We start from the raw sequence: 20,485 nt of genomic DNA, 5'->3' as shown, positions 1-20,485 counted from the left end.
TAAGAGCAGAGGGGGAACTCCACCAGTGAGGCAGCTAGGGAAACAGAGGGTGGACACTTGCCAGAAGCAAGTCCTAAAGTCACCACCCCTTGCTTCCATGCGAGAGTCTGAGCTGAAGTCTAGGGGGGAACCTAATGATCCAGAGATGGACATGGTAGAAGAAATCAGATTTAGAATAGATACCAGAAATGTTCATGGGTCCCTGACCTGTGCTTCCCCACAGCACTCACCAGATTTTAAAATTTAACTATGGTGATAAGTAAATAAAACTCCTATTTTGCATATAAACTGTGTGGGTAGCTTTAAATGGAAAACCCATTCAGAAACACAAATCAAAACTTATAGCTGAGTTAATGTAGGCAACTGGTTATTTGATATTGCTTAAAAGGGTACATTTCAGTGCCCTAGCATTAGACACAAAGTGAACTAAAACACAAAGTGACAAGATAATTATGCTTATTTACAATCACTGACTTCAGCATGTCTACAGCGGTCTTGTTAAAAAAGACAAGCCTTAGGAAGTTGTGCGTGAAATACATTTTCTTCAGCACTGTAAGGACAGCATAGCAAGAAATGAAAACATAAGCAGTGCAAGTATGAATGCTTGGTTGATTTTGTGGCACTATAGTTACCAGAATTGTTACTAAGTAGCAGCTTTGTTAGATGTTAGCAACTGGGAAGAAGAGATGTGAGACTGTTTAACTACAGAATCCTGCCAATCAACATAATCTCAAGTCCACAAAGGATATGTCTACTTTGCAATTAAAACCCTGTGGCTTGCCCAGGCCACTTATTTGGGCTCACGGGACTCAGGCTAAGGGGCTGTTTAATCGCAGTATAGATGTTCAGGTTTGGACTGGAGCCTTAGTTCTAGGACCCTGCGAGGTGAGAGGGTCCCAGAGCTCGGTCTGCAGCCCAAGCCTGAACGTCTGCACCACAATTAAATGGCCCCTTGGCCCAAGCACCACGAGCTCGAGTCAGAAGGCATGGGTCAGCCACAGAGTGTCTAACCGCAGTGTAGGCAGAGCCTTACAGACTCCACTGAGTATATTTCCAGGTCTGCAGTCATCAAAAAGTTATTACTGCCTGATAACTGTTTCGTGACGTATGGGAAACATGTTTCAATCCTAGTGCACAAGTATCTCATTTGGTACACTTACTGGCAGGCTCAGCAGAGAAGCCAGCGATTACATGAATGTAGAGCTGGGACTACCTTCTTATTCCTAGGAGAAATCTAAGTGGCACAGATTGGAGGCAGATTGGCAGGGCTGTGTGAAGAGCTCACAATATTGCTGCCTATGCTATATCTGTTCTATGGAGGGAGGAGTTTGGTCTCCAGCTTGTTTCACTAGCATTGAGATAATTTAAAACAAATTATTCCCCTAAAATCCCAACATTCGTGCCAAGGTTGGCTTTGGATAGGTTAGCACACAACTTTCTGGAAGTGATGAACTTACAAGTATGAGCTACCATATGTCATACAATTCCCAGAGAGTAATTATCAGTGGTTCACAGTCATGCTGGAAGGGCATAACGAGTGGGGTCCCGCAGGGATCAGTTCTCGATCCGGTTCTGTTTAGTTTCTTCATCAATGATTTAGATAATGGCATAGAGAGTACACTTATAAAGTTTGCAGATGATACCAAGCTGGCGGGGTTGCAAGTGCTTTGGAGGATAGGATTATAATTCAAAATGATCTGGACAAACTGGAGAAATAGGATGAAATTCAATAAAGACAAATGCAAAGTACTTCACTTAGGAAGTAACGATCAGTTGCACACATACAAAATGGGAAATGACTGCCTAGGAAGGAGGACTGCAGAAATGGATCTGGGAGTTGTAATGGACCACAAGCTAAATATGTGTCAACAGTGTAACACTGTTGCCAAAAAGCCCAAACATCATTCTGGGATGTATTAGCAGAAGTGTTGTAAGCAAGACACAAGAAGTAATTCTTCTACTCTACTCTGTGCTGATTAGGCCTCAGCTGGAATATTGGGTTCAGTTCTGGGCTTCACATTTAAGGAATTAATTGGAGAAAGTCCAGAGAAGGGCAACAAAAATGATCAAAGGTCTAGAAAACATGACCTATGAGGGAAGATTGAAAAAACTGGATTTGTTTAGTCTGGAACAGAGAAGACTGAGAGGGGACATGATAATAGTTTCCAAGTACATAAAAGTTTGTTACAAGGAGGAGAGAGAAAAATTGTTCTTAACCTCTGAGGACAGGACAAGAAGCAGTGGGCTTAAATTGCAGCAAGGGAGGTTTGGGTTGGACATTAGGAAAAACTTCCTGTCAGGGTGGATAAGCACGGGAATAAATTGCCTAGGGAGGTTGTGGAATCTCCATCACTGGAGATTTTTAAGAGCAGTTAGACAAACCCCTGTCAGGGGTGGTTCAGATAATACTTATTCCTGCTATGAGTGCAGGGAACTGGACTAGATGATCTCTTCCAGTTCTATGATTCTATACTTGCCCTCTCTGCATTCTTGTCATTGATTACCTTAGAATCAGAGACTGGTTTTAAATTAGTATTACTAGTTGTGGAAAAGCCCTTTACTGGGTTGGTCCTGGTTACATTCAAGAGCGGCTTGTATTCTGGGAATCTGAGCACATATAACACTTATTTAAAGAGCACATTATCTTATCTGAGGTCAAGAGAGCACCACATTTTTATTTTGGGCATGAAATATGATCTCTGCTGGAATTAATTCCATTTTCCTTTTATAAAAAGGCCACCAAGTCCCATTCGCTCTGGTTTTGTTTTTCTCTTTGTTTTTAAAGGTTCATCATATTGAATGTGGAATGTCATTCTGTACAGTGTCCCCCGAGCTTTAGTGGGAGGACATTTTATCAATATGGTTACTACTACTACTACTTCGCAGTTGCAAAAATAAAGTATATTTTCAATAATCTCAGGGCCTTTTGGTTAAGATCAAGCATAGTATCACTATCACAGATGTCCTCCAGTAGGGGAGCAATTTTTTCAGTCTCTTGTGTTAAATGACTTTATAAATTTGCAAATAATTTGGTAGTATTTATTTCCCAATAAAAATCACAGCATGTTACACACTTTCAGAATATTGTTAACGCATTACTTACATTTTCTCAAAAAGAGCACAAATACTATCCCCCACCCCCATTGATGATTTTGATGTATTTTTTGTTGGGAAATAATACAATTTATTTGAAAATGTATGATGTACCCATCTTGGGATATTTTTGGATGATTTTTCCAAGCACGCACGGCCTTGACACCTGCTAGACAATATAACGAGTCCAGGGAATGAATTCTCAGCTCCTGTGGCACTTGTACTATTTTGGTAAGGAAAAAGAATACTTTTTTGCATAATATATTCATTTTTGCAGTATGCTCTGAGCACAGAAAAACCTCATAATGTCACTCAGTCGATTATAGGAACAGCAGCCATTGTGTCCATGTGATGGAAAAAGCCAGGAAATAGGTTTGTTAGCATTGCTGTAATACATAAATATGATTGTTGGTGGTTGATGCTCTCCTGCTGGGTGCTTCATGCTACATCATATGCATGTCATGTTACATTAGACTGGACACAAAGAACAGCCAGGGAAAAGGAAAAGAGCAATGCTATATCCACAGGGGAAGCTATAAACACAGATTTTATAGGCAAAAACTGACTCCCCAAAACTTGCTTCTTCCACGATGCCTGAAATAGGGATGTAGTAAATAAATAAAGACATAAATAAAATAATAATAATTAATATACAGAAAGGGGGAAAAGTAGTTTATTTTTGGACATCCATATGTGCTCAGGCCTAACCTGAATAACCATGTCATTGTAAAAGCAGCAAAGAGTCCTGTGGCACCTTATAGACTAACAGACGTATTGGAGCATGAGCTTTCGTGGGTGAATACCCACTTCGTCGTATTCACCCACGAAAGCTCATGCTCCAATACGTCTGTTGGTCTATGAGGTGCCACAGGACTCTTTGCTGTTTTTACAGATCCAGACTAACACGGCTACCCCTCTGATACATGTCATTGTAGTGCTGCACCCTACTGTTGCATCCTATCTAACATTGACTTTAAAATCTTTAGGCAAGGCACCCTTGGTTTGAAGTTTCAAAAGAGTTCCGTGTTCAAAAGCAATTTAGGACTGGATCCTCAAAGGTGTTCCGGCGCTTGGGAGTTAGGTGCCTAAAGTATTGATTTCAATGGGAGTTAGACGCCTAAATACGTTTGAGGATCTGGGCCTTAGGAAACGAAGTCCCATTGAAAGTCAATGCTATTTAGACTCCTATGTGCCTATGTCACTTTTGAGAATGGATCTTAGGGTATGTCTACACTGGAGCTGGAGGTGTAATTTTTCAGCCTTCATAGACATACCTGTGCTAGCTCTGATGGAGCTAGTGTGCAAAAAAATAGAAGTCTATCCACAGTGACATGAGTGGTGGGAGGGGTTATCTATTCTAATACATACATAGGATCTCAGATGGGATCATACTCAGGGCAGCTAGTCCATCTGTATGTTAGCTTGATCATTGCTAATGTGTGTATGTCTATTTGAGCTGGAAATTATATCTTCCAGCTCCAGTACAGACATTAGGCTTCTAAGTCACTTAGGGCTAGCTCTGTAAAGGGATGCAAGTGTCTAAATGCCATTTTAGGTGCTTAGGTGCAAAATTTAGATCCTCAAAACCCCTACTTGGATGCCACCTAATGCTGTAAGCACCTATGATAAAGTCCCCTAGGGGCCTGAATTTCTGCGGTGGACATGCACAAAGCCACCTAAGTCCCGACACCCAAACTGCTTGGCACCTAAGTCCACCTGTCTTGTGGATTTTCTATCCTGCAGGGTGAATTCCATTGAATAACATCTATGAGTTACTGCAAAAAAGACCTTCACTTCCTTTGGGCAAGAGGAATTTCAACAACAGTAATAATAATACATTAAATTAATGGCATTGTTCTAGGCATGAAGTGACATTTGATGGCATAACAAAATTTTAATGCACTGTATAATGTATAGGGTATCCATATCTGTGTTACTTTCCTTTCTGTCCCGACCTTGAACCCACCCCTTCTAGCTAAATATCCCAGGGTATTAATGAGTGTCATTTGCCTTGAGTGAAGGATCCAGACCACTGCATCTCCAGGTTAATCTACTACATACTGCTGCCAACCCTGCCCAACATTGCTATTACAAACACCTTTTCCTCAGCCTTATATTAAAGACATATTTACATTGAGCCTCTTTGGTTTACTTATTTTGTGGTACAGACATTTATATCATGACATTTATTTCTTTTTTAAATTGTAAAATGCTGATCACTTGCCTATCATTGGAGACTCTATAAAACTCCATGCATTAGTCTGAGGGACATATGACTGCAGGACTCCAGCGGCTCGACCAGCTTCATTCACCCCGCCAAACACGTAGATCTTGCCACCACAAACAGTGGCAGCTGCAGAATGCACGGCCTTTGGCAGAGGAGCTATTGTCTCCCACTGATTGGTGATTGTGTCATACCTAAAACAAAAGCAATAGGAATAAGTCCAGATAATACAGTGATGGATGTGTTGTAAATGCATGACAGATAAAACAGACTGAGAGATAGACAGATAGATAAAACAGACCTGAAAACATACCGTCTAATACCAAAGCAATCCAACTGTCTTGGTAGATAATGCCATTAATGCCTCTTTCTATCCTTTAAAGAAGATAATGATACAGGCACAGAGAAAACCAGATCTATTTCTTCATATGCCTCTCAAGCCTAATTATAGCTTGGGCTAAAGAAACTTAGGACACCTTTGTCAAGATGACTTCCACTAATTAATTTCTACTAATTGGAATACAGTAAGATTATTCTTGCAAATCAGTGTGGTGATATCCAACAGCAACCAGAGGCAAGGAATTGTTAATATACTTAAATTGTTTAGCTTGTGAAGCTCATCACATCATCAAACATAATGCAACATGATAGCTCTTTATACTCTAGTTAACTAGCCATTAATGCACATTTTGTGCATGTGTAAATTGCCTTCATTTAATTGCCACTGTATGTATCAAGCTACTACTACACTTCATTGCAGGATATTGCAAATGTTAATGGGGAGTTTGCTACTGGAATAAGATTTCCTCATTGCATCCATTTTTAACATGTAGCGCAACAGAAAAGAATATTCATTAGAGCACTAAATTAGTTTTAAGGTCATCAGTATCTGATTTAATTAAGCCATTGACCATAAGGATGTGCAGTTAATAAACAATGGATTAAGATTCATTTTAGACAATGTCATAAGATCAGACATCTATTTTTTTATATAATGTGGCAGTGATCCAAAGAGCTCCAGTAAAATGAGCCTTGGAGACAGTGGAAAACAACATGGTTCAATATTTCCATGTAATGGTACATTCAGTCATATAATAGTTGCCTAAATGGTAGTATATATATCTTCCTACTGTATTTTCCACTGGATGCATCTGATGAAGTAGGTTTTAGCCCAAGAAGGCTATGCTCAAATAATTGTTAGTCTCTAAGGTGCCACAAGCACTCCTCGTTCTTTTTGCTGACAACAAGAGAGCAAATCATAAATTAGTTTCAACAGAGGAATATGGAATGTGGATGGCAAACACACAAGCCTTCATCACCCATTTAGAGCTTTGGCTCCTGATAACAGGATGGATACTTATAACATACAAATACTCTAGATTCCTGGTCTTCAGAATCTCTTTCTGAAACTGACATATTTATTCCTAGTGATATTCTCCCTTTGTGACACATCTCTCAGTCTGCCAGGGTATGTCTACACAACATCGGGGAGTGAGCCTCCCAGTCCGAGCGTGCAGACTAAGTAGTTTGAGCTTCTTAAGTCTCTCTCTGGCATGTTTTCCAAACATCAGATCATTCTGGTTTAACTCCAGTCAACTCCTAAAGTGTCCACACAGGGATTTGCACCAGAATAACTACATTGGTTTAAAAACAGAATAAAGCTAAATCAATGCAACTTTCTTGTGCAGAGAAAAATCACAACCAGTTCATCCCTTGGCTTTCTGCTCTTTTCTATTTATATTCTTCCTTTCGTTCTTGTTATCTCCATCTTTAACTGCCACTTTTACAATAGTGGTGAGTATCTTCTGACACTCTATTCAACTGCTTACAGCCAAGAGAATTAACCTAAAAAATATCCACCTTGAACTCTTTCCTTGACTCAGACCTCTCATTTGACTCTGCTGTTTACAGCAGTAAATTAAGACTTAAATTACGGGATCCCATCCACCCAAAGGTTTCCCTCTGCAAAGGTGCTCACAGTACTTCTGGCTCTCTACTATGCCAATGCTAGCTCCTGCTTCCCTGTTTCCAAGCCTGTCCACACCATTCTCTGGTGGCGGGCCTCCCCAAACACTGTGGGTCTATTGACCTCATTCCATTTTATGGACTAGACCTGCAAAATAAAAATAACCCTCCTTGTTTTGAAAATTCTGCATTCCTCAGCTTTCCCTCGTAGGACTGATCTTTCTCTCACCTCACTCATCTCATTTAGCATGTGCTTTCGTTCTCTTCCCTTTCCCAAAATCTCAGCATTAATGGCAAGACAGGCTTTTCCACTGCAACTTCTGTCGTTTGGAGCAGCTCTCTGCCTTATGAACTCTCCAACTCTTTTCATACCTCATCTGAAAACACGTTTCCCCCACTTTTCCTTGGCCTCTTAATTTCTCTCCTTCTAAGGTTAAACAGCCTTATGACTGAATGCTTTAATTTATTCACATTATAAAGTCTTTATGCTATCATTATCAGTAGTTTATAGACCACCAACCCTTCACTACCTTGTACATTATTTAACTTTGGAATACAATTTTCAGGAAGGATGCAATTCAAAATAAAGCTTCATTGTGTAGTATCGATCTGCACTCCAGATGGCTCACATGATGTTTAAAATCATATTAATGGTTTTGCCTTTTTCATTTCCTTCTGACTGTTCTGAGGATCTTAATGAACTATTCTTGGACAAGATTTTAGATGTAATTTTGTTAAGACATCAATATAACAGTAGGTTCTGAAACAGTGTGTAAAGAGACAATTACAAATTATTTTTATATTTAATTTTTTAAACTGTATTCCATGTGCACATATAAATCAAAGTAGTCAGCCAATTTTAGATAAATCTAGAGGCCCTGTATCAGAATAACATACTTACTATGTTACTACTACTAAGTAGTTACTATGAAGTATAATTACTATGAAGTATCAAAATCCATAAACATTTAGCCATATATACAGTCAGCATATGCTGCTGTTTCAGCTCTCAAGTAGTAAGAAGCCCCATCCATTATCTAGAAATCTAGTTCACAGATCCTCTTCATTCTTCCATCCGTTATTTGTACACAAGCACAGAATACTCCTGGGGGGATTCTGCGGGATTGCGCACTGGCAGAAAATGCCCCCTCCTTACCCCCTGCAGAATTCCTGTACTTCCTTGCAGAAAATGGCAGGAAAGCCACATATGTTTGTGTGGGGGATAACCATTGATGCAGTTTTTTGGGGGGACTTCCCCCCCCAAACAGAGGTGAGGCATGGGGGGGGGGCAAACAGTTATGTGCCACTGGCCCCCCCCCATTTCTGCAAGCGCAGAGCTGCCCAGCTGAAGGAAGGAGGCTGCATCTAGGCTCCACTGACTCTGCAGCTAAACGCTGCCTCCAGTGTCAGCTGTGCTCTCCTTTTGTGTGCTGGGAGCCTTCCTGTTTTCTGTGCAACAGTGAGTGCTGGCAGTGTGGCTGGGTAAGCAAGGGGTGGGGGAAATGAGAGAAGGGAGGCGAAGGGGTGAGGGGAAGAGGCAGTGGGGAAGGAAGGGGGTGGAATAGGGCAGGGGAATGTTGGAGTGAGGGGAGGGGGATGGTGAAGAACAGGGGATAGGGAAATTGCGGGGGGAAGCGGGAGTCCGACATGCGGTGTCCCCTCAGCAGAAGCTGGGGCTCCCCCATTAAGCAGGCCCATTGAATCCTCACCCTAAGAAGTCCTGCCCCCCTAATCTAGACCCCTCCGACGAGCCCCCCACACTCAGACACCCACATCAAGCCTCTTCTCCCCACACCCAGGCCCCCGCCCCGCTCAGCGGCGTAGCCAGGGTTGCTGCCGAGAGGGAGCGGCGGAGAAAAAAGGCGCATGTCCTTTGGCGGCATTTCGGCGGCCCTGCGCATGTGCCGATATGCTGCTGAAAGATGGAGCGGCGCATGCGCAAGGACACCGAAAGATGGAGCGGCGCGCCACCGAAATCACGGACGAGTGGAAAAGGCGCCACTTGGGGAATTCTGGGCTCGGGGGAGCAGGTGCTCCCTCTGCTCCCCACCTAGCTATGCTACTGCCCCTGCTGAGCCCCAACCACCGTCACCTGGATCCCCTGCAGTGTCCCATTGCCCCTGCACCCGAAACCCCTCAATGAGCCCCTGTGCATTCAGATCTCCCATTGAGCCCCCCCACAGCCAGATTGCCCAACACAGAAACCTCTCACCCCACACCTGGGTCTCCCCTACACTAAGCCCCTCCACACTTGGACCCTACCTACCCACACCTGGTGCACCTGGTGCAGAGGGGCAGGGCCCTGGGGTGTTTCTGGGGCAGGCCCGGCCCTTGTGCTGTGTCAGGGTCAGGTGCAGCCTCACTGCTGAGTCCCTGTACTGAGGGAGGTGGGGGCTTCAGGGTGATCTCCCACCTCAATGCAGCCAGTGGTCTATGCTCCCCACTGCCATGCTGGAGCCCCATTTATTTACTGACAAATAAAATTTGCAGAATTTTAAAATACTGTGCGCATAATCTTTAATATTTTGGTGCAGAATTCCCTCAGGAGTAACAGAAGCAGACAGGTTGGTGTGCAAATCTCTCACCTTAAACATCTAGGGACTTATTTCCTGTTACACACAAAATTGCCAGAGGGGCTCGATAGAGAACTGTAGTGTCACTGCTATTTCCTTAACAACCTTCTTCCAAAAACATAGCCCAACAATCCAATCCCACAGAAGATGAGTCGATGTGCTTAAAACATCCATTTCACAGAGTGAGTCTATGATTCAGCTCAGCTGGCATGTACACGTTATTTCAATAAATTAATAAATAATAAGGATGCATTACACATATCTGTCTATTTATGTATCTATTTAGGTTTTAAGAAGGTTGCCCATCCTAGTGGCACCCGCTTGGCTCTTGAAAGATATATTAGAAGACAAAGAATGAAATCTTGGCCCCACCTCATAACAGTATCATAATGTATACTCACAAAGGGGCTGACTAAAAATTGCACAGACAATCTTAATTCTGGAACTTCCTAATTTCTGAGTGTTTGACTTTGCAACTTCAACATTTCTTGTAATGCAGTGTTTTGTACGTAATACTATCTAGTCTGGATAATAAATGATCTAAAGGCATAGATGGTCTCCTGAGACTGTATTTCTGTGCCCCATCCAAAGCAAACTGGCACATTCAAAAAGCAATGTCCAATCCACACTATAGTGGAAAATGTAATCTCTCTATTAGTGTAGGTCATAACCACAAACCCCCCCACACAAGTAAGGAATTGGGAAGTTCCGAGTTGGATTTTAATTGTGCATGTGACATCAGAAAATTGAGCAATTAAATTAACATTGTTCTGAACATTACTGATTCTCCTGAAAGAGATGACCCAAATTCAAAATGCCTCATTGCTCATAAGACTTGGAACAATTATTCCATCTGCCTTCAATTTCCTGAGTACCTGCTAAAATTAGAATGTTGGGGCAATTGGGAGATGTTTCTGTTTGAATAATGTCAGTCTGTGGGTTGCAGTTTTTAAGGTGAACTTTTTCTCTCCTCACTTTTCTACTGTTAAAAGCCCAGAATGTCAATTCCAAAACCGAACGCGTAACACACGTGCCCACAAATGATTTAAGTAATGAAACTAACACACTCTTTAATCCCTCTACTTCACTTTAATTTTTAAAAACTTCTGATCTCCCAGCATAACCCAGAAGGGACACACAATCTAGGCATGCACTCTGTTCAACCGTTGCTTCTCATAAGTCACTTTTATCGAAAATAGCAGATTAATTATAATTGCGAGTTTAACAAATCCCCATCACAAGGGCTTACCTACCCCCGCAGAGGCAGAATGCATTGAAATGATATGGAGAAAGCCTACTATTCTACTAGATAAGCATGCATAACAGGCCTACACTAGCCTTGTTTTTTTAAACTGTAAATATTCTAGCATGCTCAGTTTAAGGCTTGTTGGGGCCGGAGCCACAAAATCTTTCATCAGAACGTGTGTGTCTCTGTGAGATCACAATGTGCAGGCACCACGTGGTCTCAGGTTAAGTTCATTCTTGCAGTGCTTCCAACCCCAAGAGTTCCAAATCATGAGAATTGCCTTAAAATCATGAGATTAAAAAATACATTAGGGGTTCTCTTATTAGCCTTCTGGCTTCTGAGCCAGTAGGGTGCATGTTTTCAAGTTTTTCTCCACAACCACAAGGGCTAGAAATTCAATGGAGCTATGACATGTGCTCCTCACCTTTAAAATGTAAGCTCAGATTCTAATGCAATCGTATGACTCTGGGAGCTGGGGACTTAAGAAAAATACCAAATATGATGAGACATGTGACGATAATTCCAAGAGTCATAAGACTTATTTTGGGGGCTGGAGGCTGATCTTGAGGGACAGGGGGTCTGGGGAATCACAGAATCATAGAACTGGAAGGGACCTCGAGAGGTCATCTAGTCCAGCCCCCTGCACTTGTGGCAGGACTAACTATTAGTACTACTATTAGTATTAGGAAGGGGAAGGACCGGCTTTGCCTAATTCTAAGCCTACACAGTCACTGGTTTTGGAAATACAAACTGTTCTTTTTTTTTGTTGATGGTCTGTTTAAGAGAGAACATGAGAATCAGAGCAGAGCAAGAAACAGACTAGGCAAAAAGACATACTCTAATCAAAACTAAATACAGTCTACTAGTGCACACAGGACACTTGCTTGCATCGCTGTCATTCCTCTTTATCTAAAAGAGGATTTTAAAAAAACAAACACCCCTACACTTCCCTTGTAAAAAAAAACAAACATGACTTTAAATTACAGGAGAAGAGGTTTGGAAATTTGAAGAAATTTTGCAAACCCATGAAACAGTTTTAGTCCCCCTGGGCCCACTCATCATCAGCTTGGAGTGTACAGCATGCACAATGCTAGCAAAATCCATTTACTCTTCACTATTTATGCTGCTTGTTTACTTTCTGTGTTCTCTCATTCACTGAGACAATGAACAAAGTCAGTTTCATTTTTGTTCATTTCACCTCTGCAATGATGGGATTGCAAACACTGCATGGAAAGGTTTACTCGCAGACATGCAAAGTGTCACACACCTTGTACGACACACACATTTGGTAGCCCTGTTATGTGTGTGCCACATCTCAGGTACAATGTTAAAATGTGAAGACAGAGACCAAGCTCCACACTACTCACATCCTCTTTTGCCTAGGGGAAGGCGCACTGGTCTAGGAGCCAGGAGCTCATGGCAAACACATCTGATTCTCTTGTTTTGCTGAGAGGTTGTACACAGTTACTTCTGGCAGACCTGAGAACAGAACCTAGGCCTTTGCAATAGTAGTACCAAGACCCCAGTGTCTTTCCGAATGAATGCCTACTTAGCTGTGCTATCCGTCACTAATACTGTTGTAGAGTCAGAGGGTACATCTTCACTACCGGCCGGATCGGCGGGTAGCAATCGATTTCTCGGGGATCGATATATCGCGTCTCATCTAGACGCGATATATCGATCCCCGAACGCGCTCCTGTCGACTCCGGAACTCCACCAATGCGAACGGCGGTAGCGGAGTCGACATGGGGAGCCGCGGACATCGATCCCGCGCTGTGAGGACGGTAAGTAATTCGATCTAAGGTACTTCAACTTCAGCTACGCTATTCACGTAGCTGAAGTTGTGTATCTTAGATCGATCCCCCCCAGTGTAGACCTGCCCAGAGATTGCGATACATTTCACAAATAGCTGTATTACCCACTACAAAGAGTGCATGCCTCTAGAAGTTGGTCAAGATAGAGGGCAACATCGTTCTTCTGCTCCTACTTAATCATTAGCTCATGCTCAAAAAAATCTGTAATGTGGAGCTGAAGGAACTGGGTTTGAACCCTACTCATGATCCATGCTGAGAAAAACAGTAGGTAATCATGCAATTACAGTATGATCCTACAGCACAAAGAGGTAGGTTTAAGGTTGCAGATTATTATTATTATTATTACATGATAGGAGGGGCTGCCCCACCTATTATTAAGGTTGCCTGATACTTCCCATACTAAGACCTTTTTTCAGCTTCAACTTTACCAGACATTAACCATTTGGGATGAATTTTCTATGCTGGGTGTCTGCCTCATGGTGATTTTTTGTGTGTGGAAAATTCTAGACAAAATGGTTCAGTCTTTTCGGAGAATGCAGCTAGAGAGAAATACTTTGTTTTGCCCACGTTAAAAAATTGGGCAGGCTTTTTTTGGACCTGCCAGTATATTGAAAAATCAGTTATTCGCATAGCTCTAATCATAATGCATATACACAAGGAGGGCAAATGAAAATTGCACAGGCAACCTTAATTCTAGGATTTCCTAACGTTTGCGTGCTTGACTTTGCAACCTTAATATTTTCTTTTAACTTAGTTTTTATATGCAATATTTATATATTATTATATATAATTACATAAAGAAAACTATGTTAAAAGAGCATTAAGTTTACAAAGTCAAGCATTCAAAAATTAAATGAAAAATCTGGTTCCCACCGTGCTCCATCCAGCACAACTCAATACGGATTGAAAAGTGTTCCCATGTAATGGATGCCTATATGAGATGAATTTGATATGTCTCCCCTCCAGTTCCCACACCACAAGCTACTACATATTTGTTTTAATAAATTTTTTTTTCACTGGAACTTTTAAAAAAAGGGTAAATATTTCTATTTTTCTTATCTTCTGTAAAAGCTTGTTTTGACCAAATCAAAATTTTGGAGCTAATTTGAGTCAACAGTGTGCTTTTACATCACATGTCAAATAATTTCTTTAGGAGGAGACCCTTACCTTTCCACATGATCAACATTGCCTGCCACACCAACGCCTCCAATGGTATAAATTTTCCCATCGTACACCAGGCTGTTGTGTCGACACCTTGGGACTGTCATGCGGGATACGAGATTCCAGTTATCAAGTAAGGACATGTAACACCAGACATCAGACAGCGTGACACCAGACTCCATGCCACCTGCCAACAAGGCATGGGTGAGAAAAGGAGAGAATTAAGTGAGAATTTGGATGCAGGTAGTTCACTGTATGTTGCAATCTAAGCCAGTTACCAAGTAAAAGCTCTTCAAATGACATTTGAGTAATTAAAATAAATCACCCTCAATAGGGAGCATCTGTTCCTATGAAGTATCAGAGGGGTAGCCGTGTTAGTCTGGATCTGTAAAAGCAGCAAAGAATCCTGTGGCACCTTATAGACTAACAGACGTTTTGCAGCATGAGCTTTCATGGGTGAATGCCCACTTTGTCGGATGCAAGAACGAAGAACGTTCTTGCATCCGACGAAGTGGGTATTCACCCACGAAAGCTCATGCTGCAAAACGTCTGTTAGTCTATAAGGTGCCACAGGACTCTTTGCTGCTTTTACTGTTCCTATGAAGCAGATCTGTGTCATTTATTCATGCATCTCAAAGTTTTGTTTTTTTAAGATGACATGAGGATATCAAGATGTCAGACTAAGAAGGACATGTGCATAAAGGAATATACACATCCAACAATAAATATGTTCCAATCTATTAAATTACCACACACTTGTAAGAAGGTGTCGTGGCAGAGACTGACTGGCTTGCTAGACACTGTCCACTCTGAAACCCAGAATGCTTAATTCAGTTAAGTGGCAAGGAATAGAAACAACATGTTTTGTACACATAAAGTAGAATTAGGGGATTTTAAGGTTTAACTCCTAATTTTCAGACTTCACTTCCATGTTTAGTTTGGTTTTGTGTTACAGTGCAGAGCAAGTCTTATAGGCACTGCCAAAGAAATTAAAATGATCAAGCAGTATACTAATACTGGATATTTCTGTAGCTCTTTCTAGTCAAAGGTCCCAAAGTGTTTCACTTTCCAACACCTCATAAAGTGGGTAAGTATTATTATACTTGTTTTACAGAATAGGAAACTGAAGTACAGAAAGGCAAAGTGATTTATCTAAGACCACACCAGGAGTCAGTGATTGAGCCAGGAACAGAACCCAGAGTCTCAGTTCTATGCCTTAATGACAATACCATGCTTCTTCCTCAGTAATGCTTTACCAAAGGATATTTCATTAAACCTCCTGTGTTATCCACTGTGGAACACAGCAGTTTCAGGTGGTTTTATTTTATTTTACTTTTATATTTGCTTTGTGTTTCACATCTGAGCAAAGCAAAAAAACCCAGTGGTACTCAGCAAGTTTTGCACTGAAACCATGTGAGGCTCCTGACTTTTACATGGTTTCCACCCAGTACAATAAACTGGCCCAGATCCACCAGGTTCACAAGAAAGGGATCTAATAAACTTTGGGGGGTTGGATTTCATTATTAATCTTTTGCACAACTCTAGTTATTACACAGTCTGCAATGTGGATTCCTAATAGGATTCCTAATAGAAACTAGGTTAACAAAATGGCCGGCATTGCACAAAGACCTCCACTGGGGAACTTAACACCGGTAGGAAAACAAAGAGATTTGGCTAAATTGGTAGCAATAAGTTTTTATTCAGCTCCGGTGGTTTCTAACATCTCTCTAATCAGCATAAGGAGAAGTGATGGGGGAATTCAAAACCACGCAAACCACTCCTTGCCTGAGATTCTTTCTGTTCTCAGATAATCAAACTTACACTCAGGGACCACTAGGGGGATCCTTACAATTACCTACTGGAGGTTGCTTTTTTCCCCAATCCAAGGAAATGTACCATATGATTGAATACAGACACCTTTATACTTCAAGCACAAATTGAAGTCGTCAACTCTTTTAGATAAACCCTTTTCAGGAGCGTTGCTTCAGGAGCATTGAACCTAACAAGATTATAGGTCTACAGTCTACTATCAAAAGAAAGATTTCAACAACACTCTTGTAAGCAAATATTTTAAGTGTAGGTCACATATTCAGCAGCTCAGTCAATCTTGAATGCAGCAACCCACCATTTAGACCCAACTTCAGCCACTGTTTTAAACTATGTTACGACAACCTGGAAACCTCTTTCACAGGTTTGATGGTTGTCCAACCTATTCTCTATATAACTGCAAAATGTGCTGCTGACTGCTCTGGGAGGAAATTGGAGCTGAAGTGAAATGGAGAGTGATAAAAGCATATTTGTTTGCTTTTTCCTTTCCCCGAGGGGTGGTTGAATTAAACTGGCAACCATTCCTTCCCGCTTACACTGTACAATACAGATTGTGAGGAGCCAGTGCTTTTCTGCTCCCAATGTGTATGCTACTTACCTGAAAGATAGATGTTGTCTCCAGCGCTGACTACACTGAAAAACTCCCGATCATAGAAAGGCAGGCTGGCCAATGGGTACCATTTATTGTTTTGAGGATTTAAGCAAGTGACCGCCGTTAAAGCTCGTTGGTTCATGCCAATCATCTGACGACCTCCCACTAGGACTATTACCTCGGCCACACCTAGGATGCAATTAACCAAAATACATTCTAAGAAAGCATCATCTCTCACCGGGAAGGTAACCTATCTAAAAGCACTTTGCAGTCAATCCATTTCTCTAGGCCCATTAAAAATATACTTAGAAAAACAAGTCTTTTTTTGGTCTCCAATAGTCTGCAGCTAGCCTATCATTTATAATTTGGTTTCTTGAATATTGTTGCAGCTTATTAAAGGCTCACCTATGAAAAAATATTGTAGGCTGAATGATAAAACTGGAGGAGGGTGGGGAGAAGGTGAAAAGGACATAGTGATAATGGGGAGTGAGGAGATACAATTTAAACATAACAGGATTTAATAAAGAGGGTTGGAACCAGTCGTATTTGGATACAACCCCACCCCCACATAATAGGGAAAGATAATATAAAGGCCTCTATATCAAAAGATGGACAATGACTTCACTGGGATCAGGATTTGATCTTAAGCATGTAAACTGCCACCTGGCTTTGTCCTTGATTAATGTATCCTCACACCAAAGACTGATGCATTGAAAACTTTTAGGCTTTATCCCTCTTGGCTGCATTTCTTCAACATTTAAGTTTGTTTTCCATCCACTCCTTCAAAGGGGCCCTTTTTCAAAGTACTCTTGTGTGCTTACGTAACACCAACAGACCCTGGTCATCGGCGGGTGGGACTGAACCTGAGACCTCTGGAACTTAGTGCATGAGCCTTTACCACATGAACTAAAAGCCAGCGGGCTCGTAGCTTTGGCTACAGAGCAGACTCATAATCTCTCTCTTTAAGTGGTGTCACTAGATGGGACAGAACACCACACCAGAGGTGTGTGGGTTACATTATCCCAAACAAACTTTGCCTAGTTATTAATTATTATTGTTATATGTGCATTACAGTTGTGCGCAGGCACCTCAGTCCTGGATCAGGTCCCCACGGTGGTACATGCTGTACAAACACACAGTGATGAGGCAGTCCATTCCTTAAAGAGCTCGTTGATTTAGATTTACCTGCGCAGACGGAGATTTCCAAAACCTTTAATCTTAGGTGTACACTGGGCCACATCCCCTGCTGGTGTGAAGGGTAGTTACAGGGGCCCATCTACTGAGGTTTTAACTCACAGTTTACTCAGTGCTTGGTCTGAGGTAAATCTGAGCAAGACTCTCAGGATCTGCCCCTATACCGGATTCCTATGGTACATCACATTTTAACTGCTTGACACCCTCTGGCCTGAAACACTCACTGTCGAGTGCTTGAGATATTTTGGATTTAGTGCTCAGTGTAATAGCAGAAACAGCAGGCCCTGGTGCAAAGTACTATTCACCAGAATATTGGATTGTTGTCCTCCATCATCTGGATTTTTGAGTTTTCACATTTAAGTATTCTTCAAACAAGTTTACTCTCTTATTAAGCTATGAACCTAAAATACTATACAGTTTTAAACAAATACTCCTTAGTAATGAGAGATCATTATTTTTAGTACATACCAGAAAATGTAATCTGATGTGCTAAAGATAATGTGCTGATAATAAATGACCTTGAGAGGGCATCTCACACCCTGCAGCAGACCCACAAAGGGCGTTTGGAGATCCTTTGTGCATCCATAAACGTAGACAATATGCAAAATAAATGGTTCTATATAATTAGACTCTGACCTAAAAAAATATAATCACCCTCCCTTATCCCAGAAGAATTACTTTCCCCTCATCAACAAGCTTCTGTAAAAGGTTTGCATTACATCTATAATTTTATTTACAAAGATAAAATAAGCATTTTTCAAAAATCTTCAAACATCGCACCATTAGCCGTCTTCAGCGAAAGACTTTTTAGTGTGAATTGTTATTGAAAGTCATCTGAAAAGTGCTTTGATTAGGCAGTCTCCACAAGCTGCAAGTGATGAGGCTCGATATACATTACATATACCGTACTAGCTTCAATAGCCGTGTACATCAGGAAGTCTGCTTAGCCTTGTCATTGTACTTGCTCGGAAGAAGCACCAAGCAAAACACACAGGAAAGTTTCACATAGTTCTTACACCTCTGATTCTTATTTGTAGCAGTTGTTTGATCCATACTATTTGTACTAACTTCCAGAGTAACAAGTATTTAGAAATTTTCTAACACTACCTTGATACAGATTGATTTATTACACTGGAGAATTGCTTCTTCTTTATTTTTGCTAGATAAAAAACACATGTATGCCCCATGTGGAAAGCTTCTTGAAGCAACGCTTTTTTCATAGATTGTGTGTGTGTGTGTGTGCGTGTTTTAAACATAATATATCTTGTGTGATCCTTTTGATTTGAATGCGACAAACAGCCTGATCTGATATTGTAAGACTTGTGGTATTGAAATAAGAATACATCTACATAGTGCTGTGAAAGTGAAAACTGCTTTACAATAATTAATCAACTGATCCCCACAATACCCTGAGAGGAAGGTAAGAAAATATTATTGTCCTGAAAAAGCTGAGGCAGAGAAGACAAAGACCACATTTTTAGAAGTGTTGTCTAGGTGTGGGAGCCCAACTTTAAATACAGTAACTCCTCCCTTAACGTTGTAGTTATGTTCCTGAAATATGTGACTTTAAGTGAAACAATGTTAAACAAATCCAATTTCCCCATAAGAATTAATGTAAATGGGGGTGGGGTGGGGGGGTTAGGTTCCAGGGAAAAAATTTTCATCAGACAAAAGACAATATATATATATATATACAGACACACAGTATAAGTTTTAAACAAACAATTTAATACCGTACACAGCAATGATGATTGTGACGTTTGGTTGAGGTGGTGAAGTTAGAGGGTGGAAGAGGGTGGGATATTTCCCAGGGAATGCCTTACTGCTAAATGATGAACTGGCAATCGGCTGAGCCCTCAAGGGTTACCTCAAGGGTTAGCACATTGCTGTTAATGTAGCCTCACACTCTACAAGGCAACACGAATGGAGGGAGGGGAGACAGCATGGCAGACAGAGACACACACCGTGTGTGTGAGAGAGACATGCGCATTACTCCTTTAAGTACGCTGCCCCCACTCTCAGTACACTGCCTTTTTAAGTAGATCAGCAAGCTGAGACGGCAGCTGCTGTCAGGAAGCTCCCTACATCCTGAGCCCTGTTGTGTATGGAAGATGGGGTGAGCGGGGTGCGGGAGCAGAGGGGAGGGGGACACCCTGACATTAGTCCTCCTCTCACTCCCCCGCACAGCCAGCAGGAGGCTCCTGGGAGCAGCTCCAAGGAAGAGGGCAGGAGCAGCACATGGCAGTGAGGGGAGGGACAGCTGCACTGCCTGGCAATTACTAGCCTAGTGGGCGGCTGCTGCACAGGGAACTTAGGGGAGTGGGGAGCTGATAGACGGGCTGCTGGTCCACCCTGGTTGCAAGCCCCCACTAGCTCCACCGGGCTGCTCTTCCTGCAAGCAGTGGACAAAGCAGACGGCTGCTAAACAATGTTATAAGGGAGCATTGCGCAACTTTAAACTAGTATGTTCCCTAATTGATCAGCAAGGTCACAACGAAACAAGGTTAACCGAGACGACTTTAAGTGAGGAGTTACTGTACTCAGAGCCCTATTTTCACAGGTGCTGAGCACCCTGCCACTGAAGTTGATCATTCCTGAAAATCAGATCACTCATTTAGGTGCCTAAATATGGATTCAAATGCTTAGCTTTAGACACCCTACTTTGATCATTTTGGTGCATGTGCCCAAAAAGTTGGGCTTCCCAAAAGTAGAGTAAGCCAAAAGAGGGGAAGCTTTTTGGACCTTAAGTGACTTGCCTAAATGCCACAGAAGAAGGGTGATCATATTTCTCAAAGA

General features: G+C 41.7%; 1 protein-coding gene across 4 annotated transcripts in view; it reads right to left on the bottom strand.

The window, feature by feature from the left end:
• KLHL29 (kelch like family member 29) overlaps nucleotides 1–20,485 on the bottom strand; it is a 544,314-nt gene that overhangs the window by 23,755 nt on the left and 500,074 nt on the right. For all 4 annotated transcript variants that reach the window (XM_039532518.1, XM_039532519.1, XM_039532520.1 and 1 more), the window contains 3 exons: nucleotides 16,502–16,684; nucleotides 14,083–14,263; nucleotides 5,318–5,511 (listed from right to left, as the gene is read on the bottom strand). In XM_039532518.1, the coding sequence (XP_039388452.1) occupies nucleotides 5,318–5,511; nucleotides 14,083–14,263; nucleotides 16,502–16,684 (558 nt within the window). The remainder of the gene's footprint in view (nucleotides 1–5,317; nucleotides 5,512–14,082; nucleotides 14,264–16,501; nucleotides 16,685–20,485) is intronic.

Source organism: Mauremys reevesii, linkage group 3 (genome assembly GCF_016161935.1).
Source record: "Mauremys reevesii isolate NIE-2019 linkage group 3, ASM1616193v1, whole genome shotgun sequence".
NCBI classification, from domain to species: domain Eukaryota; kingdom Metazoa; phylum Chordata; order Testudines; family Geoemydidae; genus Mauremys; species Mauremys reevesii.
This window is presented reverse-complemented; position numbering and strand designations above follow the sequence as displayed.